This window comes from Heptranchias perlo, chromosome 3 (assembly GCF_035084215.1).
Source record: "Heptranchias perlo isolate sHepPer1 chromosome 3, sHepPer1.hap1, whole genome shotgun sequence".
Classification (NCBI taxonomy): domain Eukaryota; kingdom Metazoa; phylum Chordata; class Chondrichthyes; order Hexanchiformes; family Hexanchidae; genus Heptranchias; species Heptranchias perlo.
Genome location: NC_090327.1, coordinates 60,878,520 through 60,898,761, shown reverse-complemented (window position 1 = coordinate 60,898,761; position 20,242 = coordinate 60,878,520). Strand labels below are relative to the sequence as shown.

Sequence of the window (20,242 nt, the reverse complement as noted above, 5' to 3'; positions counted from 1 at the left end):
CTCTGAAAGACACCATGGAAACGGAGGTGAGTTGCAACTGGCACCCAGATGGAACATTAAACCAGTGATTGACACATGTTAAGAAAAGGTGAGTTTTTGCAGCAAGGCAATCAGTTCTCTCAGACAAACCTTTGGTTGGGAGTTCTTTGTGTTTAGACTGAGATTTCTTGGTTCACACTCAGAATACTTGTGTTCACACATATTTACCTACATTTTGGACCCCCTCAAACTGACACCATCAGGATGTGGGGAGGGGGTGGTGCGCAATGGATTTATTCAGCAGTACATCCGAGGAGGAGGCACATCACCATCCGCGGCAGGCACGGCGTGCAGTTCTGGGAGTTGCAACTCCACAAGACAGAGCTGTGCCACAAGGACCTGCAGAAGAGCAGAGAGGGGACCAACAGAGGGGCCGAGGTCGCAGGAGGCACTACCCACGTGAGAGGGTGTAGAGGCAGAGACTGAGCTTCCTGGACCTCTCTGAGGAGCAGTGACTACAAAGGCTCAGATTGAGTCGCCGGGTGGTCGCAGACATCTGCAGGCTCCTTCATGCAGAGCTGCTTCCGGCTGGGCCTGGTGGTCAGGCATTGCCCATCACAGTTAAAGTCACCACTGCCTTCAATTTCTTCGCTTCCAAATCCTTCCAGGGCATCACCGGTGACATCACCAGGATCGCTAAGTAGTTTGCACATAAGTTGTATACGTCGGGTCACGGATGGCTTGTTTGCCAGAGCATCCGACTACGTCAACCTCCCCATCGGTGACATCAGCCACACTGAGAGGTCAGTGGGTTTCCAATCTCTTGCTGGCTTCCCACAGATACAGGGTGCAATTGATTGCCCACATGTAGCAATCCAAGGACCTGCACATCAGCCAGGACTGTTCATCAACCGAAAAGGATATCGCTCCATCAATGCGCAGCTGGTTTGAGCCCACCGGAGGAGGTTTCTGCAGGTGTGCACCAAATTCCCTGGCAGCTGTTATGATTCCTTCATTTTGTGCGAATCCAAAATCCCGGCCCTCTTTCATGCACAAAACAGACTTAAAGGCTGGCTCCTTGGAGACAAGAGATACCCCCTGCAGACGTGGCTCATGACAACTGTGAGTAACTCCACCAATGAGGCACAGCAGTGGTACAACAACAGTCACATCACCACCAGGTCTATCATTGAACAAGCTACAGGAATGTTCAAGATGTGCTTCAGGTGCCTGGATCGATCGGGGGATCACTTCAGTTATCACCGGCAAGGGTGTATAGAATAATTGTTGTGTGTTGTGTCCTGTACAACATCGCTTAACAGAGAGGGTTACAGGTGGATGAGGTCCCATGCGCTCATGAAGCATCTGCACCTGCCATCAACATTGAGGAGGAGGAGGAGCAGCATACATGGCTGCTCATGATGCCAGGGAGTCACTCATATTTGATGGATTCTCATAAGGAGATCTGCAAAGTGAAGATAGTGAAGTACTCAGACCACCACTAACACCGGCACCCCCCCACCCCCCATGGGTGGCATCAAGTCTTGCCATTCATGATGAGGAACATGCAAGGGTGCTTTCACGAAAGGGACTCAAGAATGGTCAAGAGGTGGCAGTCGTGGTGCAAATTATAACATTTAATGTACAGGTAAGAAAAAATAATTATAAATGAAAACCATGACATTTAGTCAGACACCCTTGTGCATACCCTTGGTGATCACAAAGCCTTCACCTTCTTCTTCCTACTACTTCTACGGGGTGCATCCCTTGTGGCTTCAGCAGGGGTCTTGGTAGGTTGCTCAGGTCCCAGCCCTGACTGCTAAGATGCTCTAGGTCTACAACCTCTGGGTTTTGGAGCCTGTGAGGGCCCCACCAAAGACTGCTCCACCCGCACCTGTGTAGGAGCAGACTCGGCCATCTGGGGTGGAGGCAGCATTGTGGGTACCAGTTGAGGGGGGGGGGGAGCTACGGGTGAGACGTGGAGTCCCCACTTCCATGTCCCCTTTCGCCATCATCCTTCTCCTGGGCTAGGGCCACATCACGCCTACCATTCTACTGGGCAACAGCTTGGAGGCCATGTGTGATGCCTTGTGAGGCCACTGTTAATATATCTGTCTGCCTGTTTAAGCGGCAGAATGTTGGTCACCCTGAGTCCGCACGGCCATTGTCAGGGCCTGAATGGACTCATCTGTGAGCCGTGCATGAAGCACCATAGAGGCTGCCATTCTCTCCATTGCAGACATTCCCGCACTTACCTGTGCCACCACTCCACTAATGCTGGAGGTGGACTCCTCCATCTTCTCCGCTATTGTGGAGAGTGAGCGTGACATGTCTTCCAGTACATCACAAAGGTACATCTGTACCTCGATCATTCTCCTTCTCAAGGATGTCTCCCGGGGTTCAGCATCTGCGTCCAGTTGAGCAGAGCTTGGAGAGGAGTGCGCCCACCGGCGCAGACTCTCTACAGCTGCCCCTGCCACCAGTGTCTGCTTGTGCTCACTTGTGCGTGGTGACTCACCAGGTGACAACCCAACTAACTCTCTAATAGGACCCACTGAGGTGTGAGTATCTGCGCTGGTGCATGGCTCACTATGATGTCGTCACGGTGCGCTCTCAGAGGCAGGGAACTCCTCTGAGGAATCGCCCTCATCCATGTCGTCGGCCTGTTCAACACTCCTTGAAGGGCCTGGAAGAGAACAAAGTGCAATATTAAGAAGCATCACAGGAGTGATGTTGCGACGAGCATCCTGATGTGTGCAACAGGTCAATTAATTCATCAATTCATGATGTGTGTGAAGGATGTTAAAATTCTCTCACCACCTGTTTGCGGGTTGCCAGTCTCCCCATCTCCGATAGTCAGGCATTCAACCGTGCGGCTGAGTTTCAACGCCTCCTCCTCCGCCTCTGTCAAGGCCGTTATTTGTGGTGGCCCCCTCCTGTCCTACTCCTCTCCCGTGCATTCTGTGCTCTCTTCTCCTACAAGGGGAGAAAGAACAGGCGTGTGAGTGAGTGAGGGTGAGGGGGTCACCTGATGGATGCATTGCTTTGGATGAGGCTGACAATGAAAGAGATGCACCAGAGGGTGATTATCAGACAGATTCATGGCATTGCATCAGGATTAGGGTGAGTGGGAGTGGTGGGTTCATAAATAGGGAGGTGAGGAAGTGAACAGAAAGTGAAGGTAAGTTGATAATGAGACTTAAATGGGTGTGAGGAGTGATGTGATGGAGTAGGCTTGGCAAGACAGAGTGAGAGGGGGGTGTTGTACATCACAGGATGTAAGTGAATCATTAACTGTACTCACTTTTCCTGACCTAGTTAGGTCATTAAATCGCTTCCTACATTGTACCCCCGACCTTGCCACGGTGCTCCTGCTGCTCAGCTCCTCTGCCACTTCCAGCCACACCTTCTTGCTGGCAGAAGCAGGGCGCTTCCTCCGATCAGCCGGGTTTGGTATCTCCCTCCTGCACCTGACACCAACCAGTAACAACTCCAGAGATGAGTCGCTAAAGCGGGGTGCTGCCTTACACCTGTGATGCTGCATCTGCACATTCCTGCTTTCTCCCTCAAAATCCATGTTTGCAATGGCCTTTTAAATACTCCAGATCCCAACACATCATTCAGATGTGCAGTACGCCCGCTGCCCAGCTTGGAGATGCGAAACCAGAAGTAATATTAAAGGCCTTCATTTAGTCGCAATTGTTTGAGAAAACGCACTAAATTTATTTCCCAGTTTCTCACCCGATTATTGACACCCACCCCCCCCCCCACCCCGCTGAGATCCCACTGCTAGGTTAAAATTTACCCCTTTGTATTTAAAGATACTTTTTAATGAAAATTTCTTACCATGATGGCAGTGAGGGAGATTGTCAGTCTTGAAACACCACAGAAATATGAGGCAGCTCCAATTACTGCAAAAAGGCCAGGATCTATCCAGGCTCCATACTTGTCAGTTTGGACACCAAAAATCGACACCATGATCAGACCAATTATCCTGCCATATAAAGCTCCAGTGTACCTAAAGGAGAAGTTAATCAGTCCTGGAATGCTTCACATATATAATTATCATTTAAAGAAATCTATTTAATTTCAGAGCACAACTTTGAAATAGTTCTCCAGTTACATTTTACTGGTAAAGATTTTCAAATATTACACAATGAGAACAAAAATGGTGAAAAACCTAATGTCCTCCTGATTCCTCACAGGAAAACTAACTTTGGATGAACAAACAGGGGCGACCAAATGTTAAATATTGTATTTCCCCAAAGGAAGGAAACTAATATGGCCCATGTGTTGTTTACTGAGTCACACTGGCAGAGCCCTGAGAACAAGGCCCCAATGGTCCTCTTGATGACCAATCTTGTAGAGGCATGTGCTTCATTATAATGCTCCTCTGCTGCTGTTTGGGCCACTCTTAGTGGGGTCATTATACAGGGAGCAGGGGGTAGGCTGTAGGAGAAATGCCCAAAGAATTGCCTTTAAATGCATCCTCACAGGTAAAGACAGGCTGTATCAGGGGTTTACACAGGTAAAGACAGGCTGTATCATAGAGGGACACAGGTAAACACAGGCTGTATCAGAGAGTGACACAGGTAAAGACAGGCTGTATCGGAGAGGGACACAGGTAAAGACAGGCTGTATCAGGGAGGGACACAGGTAAAGACAGGCTGTATCAGAGGTTTACACAGGTAAAGACGGCTGTATCATAGAGGGACACAAGTAAACACAGGCTGTATCGGAGAGGGACACAGGTAAAGACAGGCTGTATCAGAGAGGGACACAGGTAAAGACAGGCTGTATCAGAGAGGGACACATGTAAAGACAGGCTGTATCAGAGAGAGACACAAGTAAAGACAGGCTGTATCGGAGAGGGACACAGGTAAAGACAGGCTGTATCAGAGAGGGACACAGGTAAAGACAGGCTGTATCAGAGAGGGACACAGGTAAAGACAGGCTGTATCGGAGAGGGACACAGGTAAAGACAGGCTGTATCAGAGAGGGACACAGGTAAAGACAGGCTGTATCAGAGAGGGACACATGTAAAGACAGGCTGTATCAGAGAGTGACACAGGTAAAGACAGGCTGTATCAGAGAGGGACACAGGTAAAGACAGGCTGTATCAGAGAGGGGCACAGGTAAAGACAGGCTGTATCGGAGAGTGACACAGGTAAAGACAGGCTGTATCGGAGAGTGACACAGGTAAAGACAGGCTGTATCGGAGAGGGACACATGTAAAGACAGGCTGTATCAGAGAGGGACACAGGTAAAGACAGGCTGTATCGGAGAGGGACACAGGTAAAGACAGGCTGTATCGGAGAGGGACACATGTAAAGACAGGCTGTATCAGAGAGGGACACAGGTAAAGACAGGCTGTATCAGAGAGGGACACAGGTAAAGACAGGCTGTATCAGAGAGGGACACAGGTAAAGACAGGCTGTATCAGAGAGGGACACAGGTAAAGACAGGCTGTATCAGAAAGGGACACAGGTAAAGACAGGCTGTATCAGAGAGGGGCACAGGTAAAGATAGGCTGTATCGGAGAGTGACACAGGTAAAGACAGGCTGTATCAAAGAGGGACACAGGTAAAGACAGGCTGTATCAGAGAGGGACACATGTAAAGACAGGCTGTATCAGAGAGGGACACAGGTAAAGACAGGCTGTATCAGAAAGGGACACAGGTAAAGACAGGCTGTATCAGAGAGGGGCACAGGTAAAGATAGGCTGTATCGGAGAGTGACACAGGTAAAGACAGGCTGTATCAAAGAGGGACACAGGTAAAGACAGGCTGTATCAGAGAGGGACACATGTAAAGACAGGCTGTATCAGAGAGGGACACAGGTAAAGACAGGCTGTATCAGAGAGGGACACAGGTAAAGACAGGCTGTATCAGAGAGGGGCACAGGTAAAGACAGGCTGTATCGGAGAGTGACACAGGTAAAGACAGGCTGTATCGGAGAGTGACACAGGTAAAGACAGGCTCTATCGGAGAGGGACACAGTTAAAGACAGGCTGTATCGGAGAGGGACACAGTTAAAGACAGGCTGTATCAGAGAGGGACACAGGTAAAGACAGGCTGTATCCGAGAGGGACACAGGTAAAGACAGGCTGTATCAGAGAGGGACACAGGTAAAGACAGGCTGTATCAGAGAGGGACACAGGTAAAGACAGGCTGTATCGGAGAGGGACACAGGTAAAGACAGGCTGTATCAGAGAGGGACACAGGTAAAGACAGGCTGTATCAGAAAGGGACACAGGTAAAGACAGGCTGTATCAGAGAGGGGCACAGGTAAAGACAGGCTGTATCGGAGAGTGACACAGGTCAAGACAGGCTGTATCGGAGAGTGACACAGGTAAAGGCAGGCTGTATCAGAGAGGGACACAGGTAAAGACAGGCTGTATCGGAGAGGGACACATGTAAAGACAGGCTGTATCAGAGAGGGACACAGGTAAAGACAGGCTGTATCAGAGAGGGACACATGTAAAGACAGGCTGTATCAGAGAGGGACACAGGTAAAGACAGGCTGTATCAGAAAGCGACACAGGTAAAGACAGGCTGTATCAGAGAGGGGCACAGGTAAAGATAGGCTGTATCGGAGAGTGACACAGGTAAAGACAGGCTGTATCAAAGAGGGACACAGGTAAAGACAGGCTGTATCGGAGAGTGACACAGGTATAGACAAGCTGTATCAGATTAACCAATCAACATTATTTTAACACCAACACTTTGGGTTTCCACTGGCAATAAAGTAATAATTCAAAATTTAGGTTGCTCCATCAGAGATATACACAAGTTAATGAAGGCCTTATTAGAGAGTTACACAGGTAAAGCCAGTCCCTATTACAGGTTTACAGAAATAAAATGGTTTCTTACAGCATTGGTATGACAAGTCCACATGCCATAGCAGTACCAGCTGTCCAACAAGAAAATAGGTAGTAAATAATAAGGGCTGTGAAGAGAGCAGCATATCCAAATTCTTCATGCGTCCCTCTTCTGAAGAGATACACAATTCCTTTTTTCCCATTTTCAACCAGAAGTGCAGCAGCTGAAGACAAACACAACAGTTTAGGAAGACAGATCTAATATGTTTACATATATGTATTAAAGCATGGAAGGATATATGAGGTATATTTCTGTTAGCAAACTGACAGGTATTATAAAGTCTTTTTTCTCTTACCAGCTTTCTCCCTCTCCTTACCTCCTGAAGCACCGATTGCCTCCTGGGGTATGGTTCCATGGGAACTGGGCATCCTCGCCCAAGTAACATGTGAACCTTGATAGGGAATGTAGGCAGAGTGTGATCCTGTCCACACCTGAAGTCCACAGGGAAACACTTTCACAGGGATCATTTGATAGTGATTAGGATGGGAACCTGATAGGGGACCAACTACTGGTCTACTACTAGTCAATTACTAGACTGTCCCAGCAACTGCTGAGTTACTGCAGTCTGTGACTGGGCCCTCTTAGGCATGAGTTCCTAGAGTCATCGACCACGAACATCTCACGAGCCCTTGAATGAGCCATAACAACCTTTCATCTTCAATGTTGCAGCCACTGGGGGAGCGTCTCGTAGAAGCACTAGGGTAGGTAGGAGAGTACTAAGGCAGGCACTAGGGGATGACACCAGGGTGACAATTATTATATAGGCATGTCTGTAAGCAAATAAAATCATAATGCTTTTTGAAATCTTTGTGTGCAGAGAGAAGCTGATGACACTGCAGTCTTGGTTGACATCAATATTTGTGTTGGTGTTTGGGCAGATGCTGTTCATTTGAGGGTGGAAGGACCTGAGAGATAGGTTAGACATTGCTGTTAATGCAAGGGAGCAGGGATTACCTGATCACACCTATTAGCAGCCAATCAAAGGGGGAAATGGTGGATGTCTGGAGAAATGCACCTGCTCAACAACACATGTCTGAGTCCAAGCAGGTAACTTACCAAGAACATAGGGATTGTGCAAGACAAGCCAGATAAAATGATTAAAGGCAAAGTCAACTTTGTTATAAAAGAAAGAACTTACGTTTACATAGAATGTACAGCACAGAAACGTGCCATTCGGCCCAACTGGTTTATGCTCCACATGAGCCTCCTCCCACCCCTCTTCATCCAACCCAATCAGCGTAACCTTCTATTCCTTTCTTCCTCGTGTGTTTATCTGGCTTCCCCTTAAATGCATCTAAGCTATTCGCCTCAACTACTCCTTGTGGTCGCGAGTTCCATATTCTAACCACTCTCTGAGTAATCTATATAGCGCTTTTCATGACCTCAGGACATTCCAAAGTGTTTCACAGCCAATGAAGTACTGTTAAAGTGTAGTCACTGGTGTAATGTGGGGAAATGCTGCAGACAACAAGGTCCCACAAACATCTATGAGATAAATGACCAAAATTATCTGTTTTTGGTGATGTTGGTTGAGGATAAATGATGGCCAGGACACCAGGAGAACTCCCCTGCTCTTCTTCAAATAGTGTTGTGAGATCTTTTATGTCCACCTAAAAGGGCAGGTGGGGCCTCGGTTTAACGCCTCCACTGACAGTGCAGCATTCCCTTAGTACTGCACTGAAGTGTCAATCTAGATTTTAAAATAAATACTAAGAATTGGAGGAGGAAACATGTAAGAATGAGAAGTAAAATCATTAATAAAGCCAAAACATTTAAACAATCTAAAATAGTTTGAAAAGAAAATTATTAAATTGAAAAACAGGGTAACGTAGACAGTTAGAAAAATTAACCTTGGAGGGAATGAAAAGAAAGAAAATTAAAGTAAAAATAAAGAAGAGAAAAACAAATTAAATTACAAACTGAAGATGTTAGATGCTATTAAAGGAGGAAACATCAGTAGCAAAGAAAAAGACAAAATAGAGAAAGAACAAAATGAGAATTAAGTAATGGCAAAATATAGCAATAAAAAAGAAAAATATTAAATATGAAATTACATTAATAAATGAAATAAAACAATGGAAGTGTCATCAATGGGGTATAGCAGTGAACAAAACAAATAATTTAATAAAAATTATTTGGAATAATTGTTCTCAAATTAAGTCTATACTAGGTCCCTGATTTCTATGGTTATTTTTGACTTATATTTATTATAAATCTTGCACTCAGTATATTTCATTATTAAAATTATGGTGCAAACTGCTGCAGTGTCACTAAGAACCAAATGGTGGTACTGTTGAGCCAAGAATGTCTGTTCTCATCGCAAGATCACGATAATTATGGATGAGGAAGGCCATTCGGCTCATCTTAATTCAACCAGCCAAAAAAAAATTCCATCCGCTTGTAGTATCCTCCAGCTGACTTTCAACATCAGTACCGTCATCAAATTCCCCCACCATCAACATCCTGAAGATCACCATTGTCCAGAGGCTTAATGGGACCAGAAATATCAACAACATAGCTACAGGAGCAAGGCAGTGACTGAGTATTCCGCAACGAGTATATCACTGCCTGACCCCTCAAAGCCTCTCCACCGTCTACAAGGCTCGTCAGGTGTGTGATGGAGTATTCACTACTCACTTGATCGGCGCCTCTGCCACTGGACTGAATATCCACCCCCTCCACCGCCGGCACACTTAGGCTCCATTATGTACTACCTACAGGATGCACTGCAGCAACTCATCAAGCCCTGCAACTTCTACCACCAAGTAGGACAAGAGTAGCACGATCATGGGAACACCATCACCATCAGTCCATTCATAAATTATGACAAAAAAATTTGACATAGCAAAATTTAAAGAGATATTTGTCATACCAATTTACAACAGGAAAAGTTCACACAATAGTATAATCCAAAATCATACAACAGGAAGTAAGATTTGTAGACAGGAAGTGTGCACCCGATGCAAGAATTTGAAGGCACAGAATCATAAAATGTTACAGAAGAGAAACAGGTCATTCAATTAATCAAGTCTGCTTCCGTACTTTACTCTGTCAGCTATTTAGTCTAATCACTTCCACCTGCACGCTCCCCACACCTTTTAATATTACTCTTTTTGAAGCAACTATTTAATTTCATTTTTAAAAATAATTTATGGAGTTTGTTTCAACAAGGTTTTGTGGAAATAATAGAATAAGGGTTTGTGGTAGAGAATTCCACATTTTAACCACATGCTATGGAAAAAAAAATTAAGCTCCTAAGTTGTCACTTTTCTTCTCCTCCTCATCCCAAATTCAAATTATTATCCCCTTCCCTCCAATTTAAGGTGGGACACTTCTCCCTTCTTCAGTTTAAAGTTCTACTCTTGTCATCTTCTTCCCCCGATCCCAGTTCAAGGTGGCACTCTTATTCCCCTCCCCCAATTTAAGGAGGCAATCTTCTCCACATCTCCTTCAGTTCAAGGTGGCACCCTTCACCCTCACCTCCACATTCAAGGTGGCACCTTCACCCTCACCTCCACATTCAAGGTGACACCCTTCACCCCCACCCCCACATTCAAGGTGACACCCTTCACCCCCACCTCCACACTCAAGGTGGCACCCTTCACCCCCACCTCCACACTCAAGGTGACACCCTTCACCCCCATCTCCACATTCAAGGTGACACCCTTCACCCCCACCCCCACATTCAAGGTGACACTCTTCACCCCCACCTCCACATTCAAGGTGACACCCTTCACCCCCACCTCCACACTCAAGGTGGCACCCTTCACCCCCACCTCCACATTCAAGGTGACACCCTTCACCCCCACCTCCACATTCAAGGTGACACCCTTCACCCCCACCTCCACATTCAAGGTGACACCCTTCACCCCCACCTCCACACTCAAGGTGGCACCCTTCACCCCCACCTCCACACTCAAGGTGGCACCCTTCACCCCCACCTCCACATTCAAGGTGGCACCTTCACCCCCACATTCAAGGTGGCACCCTTCACCCCCACCTCCACATTCAAGGTGACACCCTTCACCCCCACCCCCACATTCAAGGTGACACCCTTCACCCCCACCTCCACATTCAAGGTGACACCCTTCACCCCCACCTCCACATTCAAGATGGTGCCCGACACCCCCACATTCAAGGTGGCACCCTTCACCCCCACCTCCACATTCAAGGTGACACCCTTCACCCCCACCCCCACATTCAAGGTGACACCCTTCACCCCCACCTCCACATTCAAGGTGACACCCTTCACCCCCACCCCCACATTCAAGGTGGCACCCTTCTCCCCCACCTCCAATCAAGGTGACACCCTTCACCCCCACCTCCACATTCAAGGTGGCACCCTTCACCCCCACCTCCACATTCAAGGTGACACCCTTCACCCCCACCTCCACATTCAAGGTGGCACCCTTCACCCTCACCTCCACATTCAAGGTGGCACCCTTCACCCCCACCTCCACATTCAAGGTGACACCCTTCACCCCCACCTCCACATTCAAGGTGGCACCCTTCACCCCCACCTCCACATTCAAGGTGACACCCTTCACCCCCACCTCCACATTCAAGGTGGCACCCTTCACCCCCACCTCCACATTCAAGGTGGCACCCTTCACCCCCACCTCCACATTCAAGGTGGCACCCTTCACCCCCACCTCCACATTCAAGGTGACACCCTTCACCCCCACCTCCACATTCAAGGTGACACCCTTCACCCCCACCTCCACATTCAAGGTGACACCCTTCACCCCCACCTCCAATCAAGGTGACACCCTTCACCCCCACCTCCACCCTCAAGGTGACACCCTGCACCCCTACCTCCAATCAAGGTGGCACCCTTCACCCCCACCTCCACACTCAAGGTGACACCCTTCACCCTCACCTCCACATTCAAGGTGGCACCTTCACCCCCCTCCACACTCAAGGTGGCACCCTTCACCCCCCCTCCACATTCAAGGTGACACCCTTCACCCCCCCTCCACACTCAAGGTGGCACCCTTCTCCCCCACCTCCACATTCAAGGTGGCACCCTTCACCCCCACCTCCACATTCAAGGTGGCACCCTTCACCCCCACCTCCACATTCAATGTGGCACCCTTCACCCCCCCTCCACACTCAAGGTGGCACCCTTCACCCCCACCTCCACATTCAAGGTGGCACCCTTCACCCCCACCTCCACATTCAAGGTGGCACCCTTCACCCCCACCTCCACACTCAAGGTGGCACCCTTCACCCCCCCTCCACATTCAAGGTGGCACCCTTCACCCCCACCTCCACACTCAAGGTGACACCCTTCACCCCCATCTCCACACTCAAGGTGACACCCTTCACCCTCACCTCCACATTCAAGGTGGCACCTTCACCCCCACCTCCACACTCAAGGTGGCACCCTTCACCCCCACCTCCACATTCAAGGTGACACCCTTCACCCCCACCTCCACATTCAAGGTGGCACCCTTCACCCCCCCCCTCCACACTCAAGGTGACACCCTTCACCCCCACCTCCACATTCAAGGTGACACCCTTCACCCCCACCTCCACACTCAAGGTGACACCCTTCACCCTCACCTCCACATTCAAGGTGGCACCTTCACCCCCACCTCCACACTCAAGGTGGCACCCTTCACCCCCACCTCCACACTCAAGGTGGCACCTTCACCTCCACCCCCACACTCAAGGTGGCACCCTTCACCCCCACCTCCACACTCAAGGTGGCACCTTCACCCCCACCTCCACACTCAAGGTGGCACCCTTCACCCCCACCTCCACACTCAAGGTGGCACCTTCACCCCCACCTCCGCACTCAAGGTGACACCCTTCACCCCCACCTCCACACTCAAGGTGGCACCTTCACCCCCACCTCCACATTCAAGGTGACACCCTTCACCCCCACCTCCACATTCAAGGTGACACCCTTCTCCCCCACCTCCACACTCAAGGTGGTACCCTTCACCCCCACCTCCACACTCAAGGTGACACCCTTCACCCCCACCTCCACATTCAAGGTGGCACCCTTCACCCCCCTCCACACTCAAGGTGACACCCTTCACCCCCACCTCCACACTCAAGGTGACACCCTTCACCCCCACCTCCACATTCAAGGTGACACCCTTCACCCCCACCTCCACATTCAAGGTGGCACCCTTCACCCCCACCTCCACACTCAAGGTGACACCCTTCTCCCCCACCTCCACACTCAAGGTGACACCCTTCACCCCCACCTCCACACTCAAGGTGACACCCTTCTCCCCCACCTCCACACTCAAGGTGACACCCTTCACCCTCACCTCCACATTCAAGGTGGCGCCTTTCACCCCCACCTCCACACTCAAGGTGACACCCTTCACCCCCACCTCCACACTCAAGGTGGCACCCTTCTCCCCCACCTCCACACTCAAGGTGACACCCTTCACCCCCACCTCCACATTCAAGGTGACACCCTTCACCCCCACCTCCACACTCAAGGTGACACCCTTCACCCCCTCCTCCACACCCAAGGTGGCACCCTTCTCCCCCACCCCCACATTCAAGGTGACACCCTTCACCCCCACCTCCACACTCAAGGTGGCACCCTTCACCCCCACCTCCACACCCAAGGTGGCACCCTTCACCCCCACCCCCACATTCAAGGTGACACCCTTCACCCCCACCTCCACACTCAAGGTGGCACCCTTCACCCCCACCTCCACACCCAAGGTGGCACCCTTCTCCCCCACCCCCACATTCAAGGTGACACCCTTCACCCCCACCTCCACATTCAAGGTGACACCCTTCTCCCCCACCCCCACATTCAAGGTGACACCCTTCACCCCCACCTCCACATTCAAGGTGACACCCTTCACCCCCACCTCCACACTCAAGGTGGCACCCTTCACCCCCACCTCCACACTCAAGGTGGCACCTTCACCCCCACCTCCACACTCAAGGTGGCACCCTTCACCCCCACCTCCACACTCAAGGTGGCACCTTCACCCCCACCTCCGCACTCAAGGTGACACCCTTCACCCCCACCTCCACACTCAAGGTGGCACCTTCACCCCCACCTCCACATTCAAGGTGACACCCTTCACCCCCACCTCCACATTCAAGGTGACACCCTTCTCCCCCACCTCCACACTCAAGGTGGTACCCTTCACCCCCACCTCCACACTCAAGGTGACACCCTTCACCCCCACCTCCACATTCAAGGTGGCACCCTTCACCCCCCTCCACACTCAAGGTGACACCCTTCACCCCCACCTCCACACTCAAGGTGACACCCTTCACCCCCACCTCCACATTCAAGGTGACACCCTTCACCCCCACCTCCACATTCAAGGTGGCACCCTTCACCCCCACCTCCACACTCAAGGTGACACCCTTCTCCCCCACCTCCACACTCAAGGTGACACCCTTCACCCCCACCTCCACACTCAAGGTGACACCCTTCTCCCCCACCTCCACACTCAAGGTGACACCCTTCACCCTCACCTCCACATTCAAGGTGGCGCCTTTCACCCCCACCTCCACACTCAAGGTGACACCCTTCACCCCCACCTCCACACTCAAGGTGGCACCCTTCTCCCCCACCTCCACACTCAAGGTGACACCCTTCACCCCCACCTCCACATTCAAGGTGACACCCTTCACCCCCACCTCCACACTCAAGGTGACACCCTTCACCCCCTCCTCCACACCCAAGGTGGCACCCTTCTCCCCCACCCCCACATTCAAGGTGACACCCTTCACCCCCACCTCCACACTCAAGGTGGCACCCTTCACCCCCACCTCCACACCCAAGGTGGCACCCTTCACCCCCACCCCCACATTCAAGGTGACACCCTTCACCCCCACCTCCACACTCAAGGTGGCACCCTTCACCCCCACCTCCACACCCAAGGTGGCACCCTTCTCCCCCACCCCCACATTCAAGGTGACACCCTTCACCCCCACCTCCACATTCAAGGTGACACCCTTCTCCCCCACCCCCACATTCAAGGTGACACCCTTCACCCCCACCTCCACATTCAAGGTGACACCCTTCACCCCCACCTCCACACTCAAGGTGGCACCCTTCACCCCCACCTCCACACTCAAGGTGGCACCCTTCACCCCCACCTCCACACTCAAGGTGGCACCCTTCACCCCCTCCTCCACACCCAAGGTGACACCCTTCACCCCCTCCTCCACACCCAAGGTGGCACCTTCTCGCCCTCACCTTAAGTTCAAGGATTTAACCCTTCCTAATCAGGAGGTTTTCATGACACTGCCAGATAGCAATAATTTTGATGTGTTATCAAAGTATTAGCAAAGTATGTTGCAGTATTAACAACTTTTTAAAATCCTGGAGCATGAAGTGAGACAGTAGACACACTGATGGAGCACAGTGTAGTAGGATGAAGGCTGGTTAAATAAAGAATCAGTGATTTTGCAATAAATTACTCTTCCGGCATATTTGTTACCTAGAGAAGGAAATAACAACATTCTGGGAGGGTTTGTTCCAGCATTACCTTGATTGTAAGTGTGATTTGAATGTTTTACACCATCGGGTCCGATCCAGGTTGTTCCTGGTGGACAGTTGTAGGAGTAAAAATGTTCTGTCTCACTCAGTACATGAGTAACTTCTGTTGAGATGCTGTAGCAAAATGACCTAGTTAACCATTCAGAGAAAAATGTCAATTAGGTTTCTCACAAAAGATATAAAATGAGAATGATCGAAGAGAAATGAAGAATATTTGCTAAATGGTTGTTGAAAATGGAACTTATTCAAAAAATGATTGGGACTGAGAAAGATACACAAATTCCCCTCATGCTGCCATGAATTTCTGAATCAGCATCTAATTGACAACAACTCTGTTGCATGTATGATTTATAATATTATAGAACAAATATAGATTTTGCACATTTTTAATGAGAACAATTATGTGAAAAGGACTTTGTATGCTCCCTGTTCATTTATGTCAGTCATCTCTGTCCAGAGCAATTTGGCTGCCATCTTGAACAGCCCACAAATGTGGCTTGAGTTTAAATAAGAGGCCAGGTACAGCCTCCAAAATGTTACTTCAACACTAGTTACAGATTTAGTTTAAGTTTCTAGCTCTATATGAAAAATGAACCTTAAATATAGATTTTGAAGCAGAGGATTACCACAAGACATTGACCTGCCAAATGGAGAACTGGAACTGAAACAGGGACCGCATTCCAGTAACCAGAAAGGCCACAGTGTTAAAATCTACAGATTTTGTTCTAATGAGTCCTGGTTACTAAGGAACAAGGGAGCCATTCAAACGCCAGAGATAGTGCAGAGAAAGGCCATGAGGCTGATTCCGGGTGTCAAGGGTCTCAATTATGAGGAAAATACTGGAACGAGGTATATAATATAGAAAATGATATGAAAAAGTTGATCCAAAATACTACTTTTAGGTGTGGGGGTAGGACAAACTAGTAAAAGGTCATTTTAGGCCTGCTATCAGTAAGTTCTTCTACACACAGGGTTGTTATGGTACTGGACAAGCAACCTAGAGATCAGAAGCTCAAATACCACACATAGAAAGTTGTGAAATTAATTTCAATAAATCTGGTGATTTATGGGCAAAGACCAAATCAAATTACCGTGACAGGTGGTGGATTTTTGTAAAAATCCAACTGGTCCCTACCTGGTCTTGCCTACGTGAGACTCCAGTCCCACACTAGGTGGTTGACATTTAATGCTCTCAGGGCAACTAGAAATGGCCATATCCCAAGAACAAATGAAAAAACAGAGTGATCAACACTTGGAATGGACTTCTGGAAAGAGTGGTGGTGACAAAACCGCTGGAATCATTTAAGAAACAATTTGATGCAGCAATAGGTGGAGTGAAGGGTTGCCTTGAGTGACTAAATTAAGATGGGTAGAATGTCCTTCCTCATCTGTATGTATCATGTGGGCCACAGCTAAAAATTTTAAATGATTCCTGTAATAAATTATTTAAATATATTATTACCACAGGGTTAAAGTGCAAAATTTTCAGGGGCTGCATCCGCTAATCCCGCATCTCTGGTTTATTATGCACTCCATCCCTCTACTCCACTATCTTGCTAAACCCTTGTACCTCACTACACAGGGGCAGTTTGAAATGTAGTCGTTGTTCCTGTGCCTCAACAAATAATGCAAATGAGAAAATGTCCTACAGCTCAAATTTAGCCTACAACAAAATACACATGTATTCTTTGCTGCATAAACCCAAATGAAATTTCAGCATAGTGTATTCAAGGTTCACTTTCTAATTAAGAATACTTTGATTAAATTAATTTATGTTGATGTGAAGGTTCTGGATATTTATACTGGTGGCTTTTGGCATGCCCCTCTTTTGCCTAATGTTTCCAACACACCCCTCCAAGCAATATCTCTATTGATAAGGCCTGCTTTTCTTCACAAGGTTAGAAAAATTCAGAAAAATAGCACATGTTCATTATCAACAGATTCATTTTCAAACTGGCTTGAAATTATAGAAAACCCCATCAATTGTCAAAGTCCCTTAAAAGACAAACCAAGTCCAAGCTAATGCATCCAACTTTCTAGCTCTGTAGTGGTCTGCATGGTTTTTGCCATAGATCCATGTATTCACTTCCAACCCTTTGCAATCAAAACATTACAAGGTGGTAGCTTTAAGCTTTTAGTAAGCTAGGCTTGAACTCAACTCTCATGTGACACTTAAGGGTTTCATTTCCTCTGGTACTGGACTCCACAAATATCATAAATATGCCTCCGCATATTGGTCCACAGGAAACCATTCCAGTGGCTGAGATCATATTGTAGTGTTTAAATATTCAACAAACATAGTGGAACTATTAATATAATCATTCTTCTCACTTGACATCAAGGGGAAGCTAGATAAATACATGGGGGAGAAAGGAATAGAAGGGTGTCCTGATAGGGTTAGATGAAATAGAGAGGGAGGAGGTTCGTGTGAAGCATAAATGTCGGCATAGACTAGTTGGGCCGAATGGCCTGTTTCTGTGCTGCAGTTTTGATGTAACTTGATGTAACTACAACTTCAACTTAAATTACATCTTTAACATAGCAAACTAAAGGGGAATAGACACTGAGCACGAGTTTGGAGAAGAATGATTGAAGAGGTACATTTTGAGGAGGCTTTTGAAGTTGAGAGAGGTATAATGCAGTGCAAGGGTGTAGCTAGAGAATTCCAGAGTGCAAGGTGTGACGACTGAAGACTCTGCCACCAATAGTGGAGTAGAGAGATGGAGTGTACAATAAACCAGAGTTGCGGGATTAGAGGATGCAAGCTGGGGCATTCGGCTGAGGGATCTTGCAGCAGCAGAGTGGGAAGAGGCCATGGGGAGATTTGTAGATAAGGCAGATCAATACCCTGGGGACAAAGGTCCAGTGGAGTTCAGTGAGGACAGGGGTGATGAGCGGGACTTGGTACAGGATAGGGTGCAAGTAGCAGACTTCAGATTTGTGTAGGGTGGAGATCAGAGGCCAACAATGAGAGCACTGGAGAAGCTGAACATGGAGGTGACAAAGTTGTAGATGACAGTTTCAGCAGCAGTGTGGGTGAGGGAGACAAAGTTGCAGAGGTGGAAGTAGGTGGTTATTGACTTGTGTTCATATCCCTCCATCACCTTGCCCCACCCTATTTCTGTAACTTGCTCCAGCCCTACAACCCTCTGAGATCTCTGTGTTCCTCCAATTCTGGCCTATTGCCCATCCCCGATTTTAATCACTCCACCATTGGCGGCCATGCCTAGGCCCTAAGCTCTGTAATTCTCTCCCTAAACCTCTCTACCTCTCTCTCCTCCTTTAAGACGTTCCTTAAAACCTACCTCTGACTAATCTGATATCTCCTTATGTGGCTTGGTGTCAAATTTTTCTGATAACCCTCCTGTGAAGTGCCTTGGGACGTTTTACTATGTTAAAGACCCTATATAAATGCAAGTTGGTGTGGTGGTGGCTAGGATGTAGGGTTTGAAGCTCAGCTAAGGATCAAACAGGGCACCACTGAGTTCAGCCTGCGTGAGCAGCAAGGGAGAGAGGGGGCTGGGGTATAGAGTTGGTGGTAGTCAGACAAAATGGCTTCAGTCTTGCCAATGACATCCAGATAAAAGGTGTTGTACATCAAAAATGCACTATCTGAGGCTCCTGGTTGGTTCAGATGTAAAGGCACCACCTCTGAGCCATACAGCTCAGGAAGGTCACAGGTTCAATCCCCAATGAGTACTGAGTTAGTTGCTAAGGACAACAGTAGGGGCACTACAATCATCAACAACACCCTGGAATAGCGAAGGGAAAATCAATCATGATTCCCATTCTTATCAACAAGGCCACTGATTTAGAGGTTTCATGGAAAATAGGACAGAATCACAGAATTCATAATTTAATCCCTAAAACACCAATAAGAATCCTGGAATTCCATGTAATTAAAAACTGAATTTGATTTATTCAGTCACTGTACACCAGTGGTCCTTGAAGGAAATGTATGTGTGTGAACAATCATAGAATTATAGAACCTTACAGCACAGAAGGAAGCCATTCAACCCATCATGCCTGTGCTGGCTCTTTGAAAGGGCTGTCCAATTTAGTCCCACATGCCAGCTTTTTCCCCATAACCCTGCAAATTAGTCCTCTTCAAGTACTTGTCCAATTGCCTTTTGAAAGTTCCTATGGAATCTGATTCCACCACCCTTCCTGCCTCAGATAGTACGTTCCAACTATCTGTTTGAAAAAATTTCTCCTAATTTCCCCTCTAGTTTTTTTGCCAAGTATTTTAAATCTATGATCTTTGGTTGCCAACCCACTAATCAGTGGAAACAGTTTCTCCCTATTTACTATATCAAAACTCCTCATTATTTTAAACACCTCTATCTAATCTCCCCTTAACCTTCTCTGCTCTAAGCAGAACAATCCCAGCTTCTCCAATCTCTCCACATAACTGAAGTGCCTCATCTCTGGTATTACCCTGGTAAATCTCCTCTGTTAAAGGACTTGAAATCCTTCCTAAAGTGTGGTGCCCAGAATTGTACGCAATACTCCAGCTGAGGCCTAAACAGTGATTTGTAAAGGTTTAGCATGACTTCCTTGTTTTTGTATTCAATTCCCCTATTTACAAAGTCAAGTATCCCATACGCTTTCTTAACCGCCTTATCATCTTGCCCTGCCACCTTCAAAGATTTGTGAATATGCACCCCCAGGTCCCTCTGCTCATGCACCCCCCTCAAAATGTACCATTTAGATTATACTGCCTCTCCATGTTGTTCCTCCCAAAGTGCATCACTTCACACTTACCACATTAAAATACATCTGCAAATTGTCTGCCCCTTTCACCAGTCTGTCTCTGTCCTCCCGAAGTCTGCTACTATCCTGCTCACTATTTACACGTTGATAGTTGTGTATCATCCGCTAACTT

The 20,242-nt window shown here is 48.1% G+C and overlaps 1 protein-coding gene across 1 annotated transcript in view; it reads right to left on the bottom strand.

Moving 5' to 3' along the window:
- Nucleotides 1-9,673, bottom strand: part of LOC137306337 (chloride channel protein C-like) — a 65,120-nt gene extending 55,447 nt beyond the window's left edge. The window contains exons 1-3 of the mRNA XM_067975488.1: nucleotides 9,498-9,673; nucleotides 6,852-7,023; nucleotides 3,826-3,997 (exon numbers count right to left, since the gene is read on the bottom strand). Coding sequence (XP_067831589.1) covers nucleotides 3,826-3,997; nucleotides 6,852-7,023; nucleotides 9,498-9,564 — 411 coding nt within the window. The 5' untranslated portion in view covers nucleotides 9,565-9,673. The remainder of the gene's footprint in view (nucleotides 1-3,825; nucleotides 3,998-6,851; nucleotides 7,024-9,497) is intronic.
- Between the last annotated feature and the right edge of the window lie 10,569 nt (nucleotides 9,674-20,242).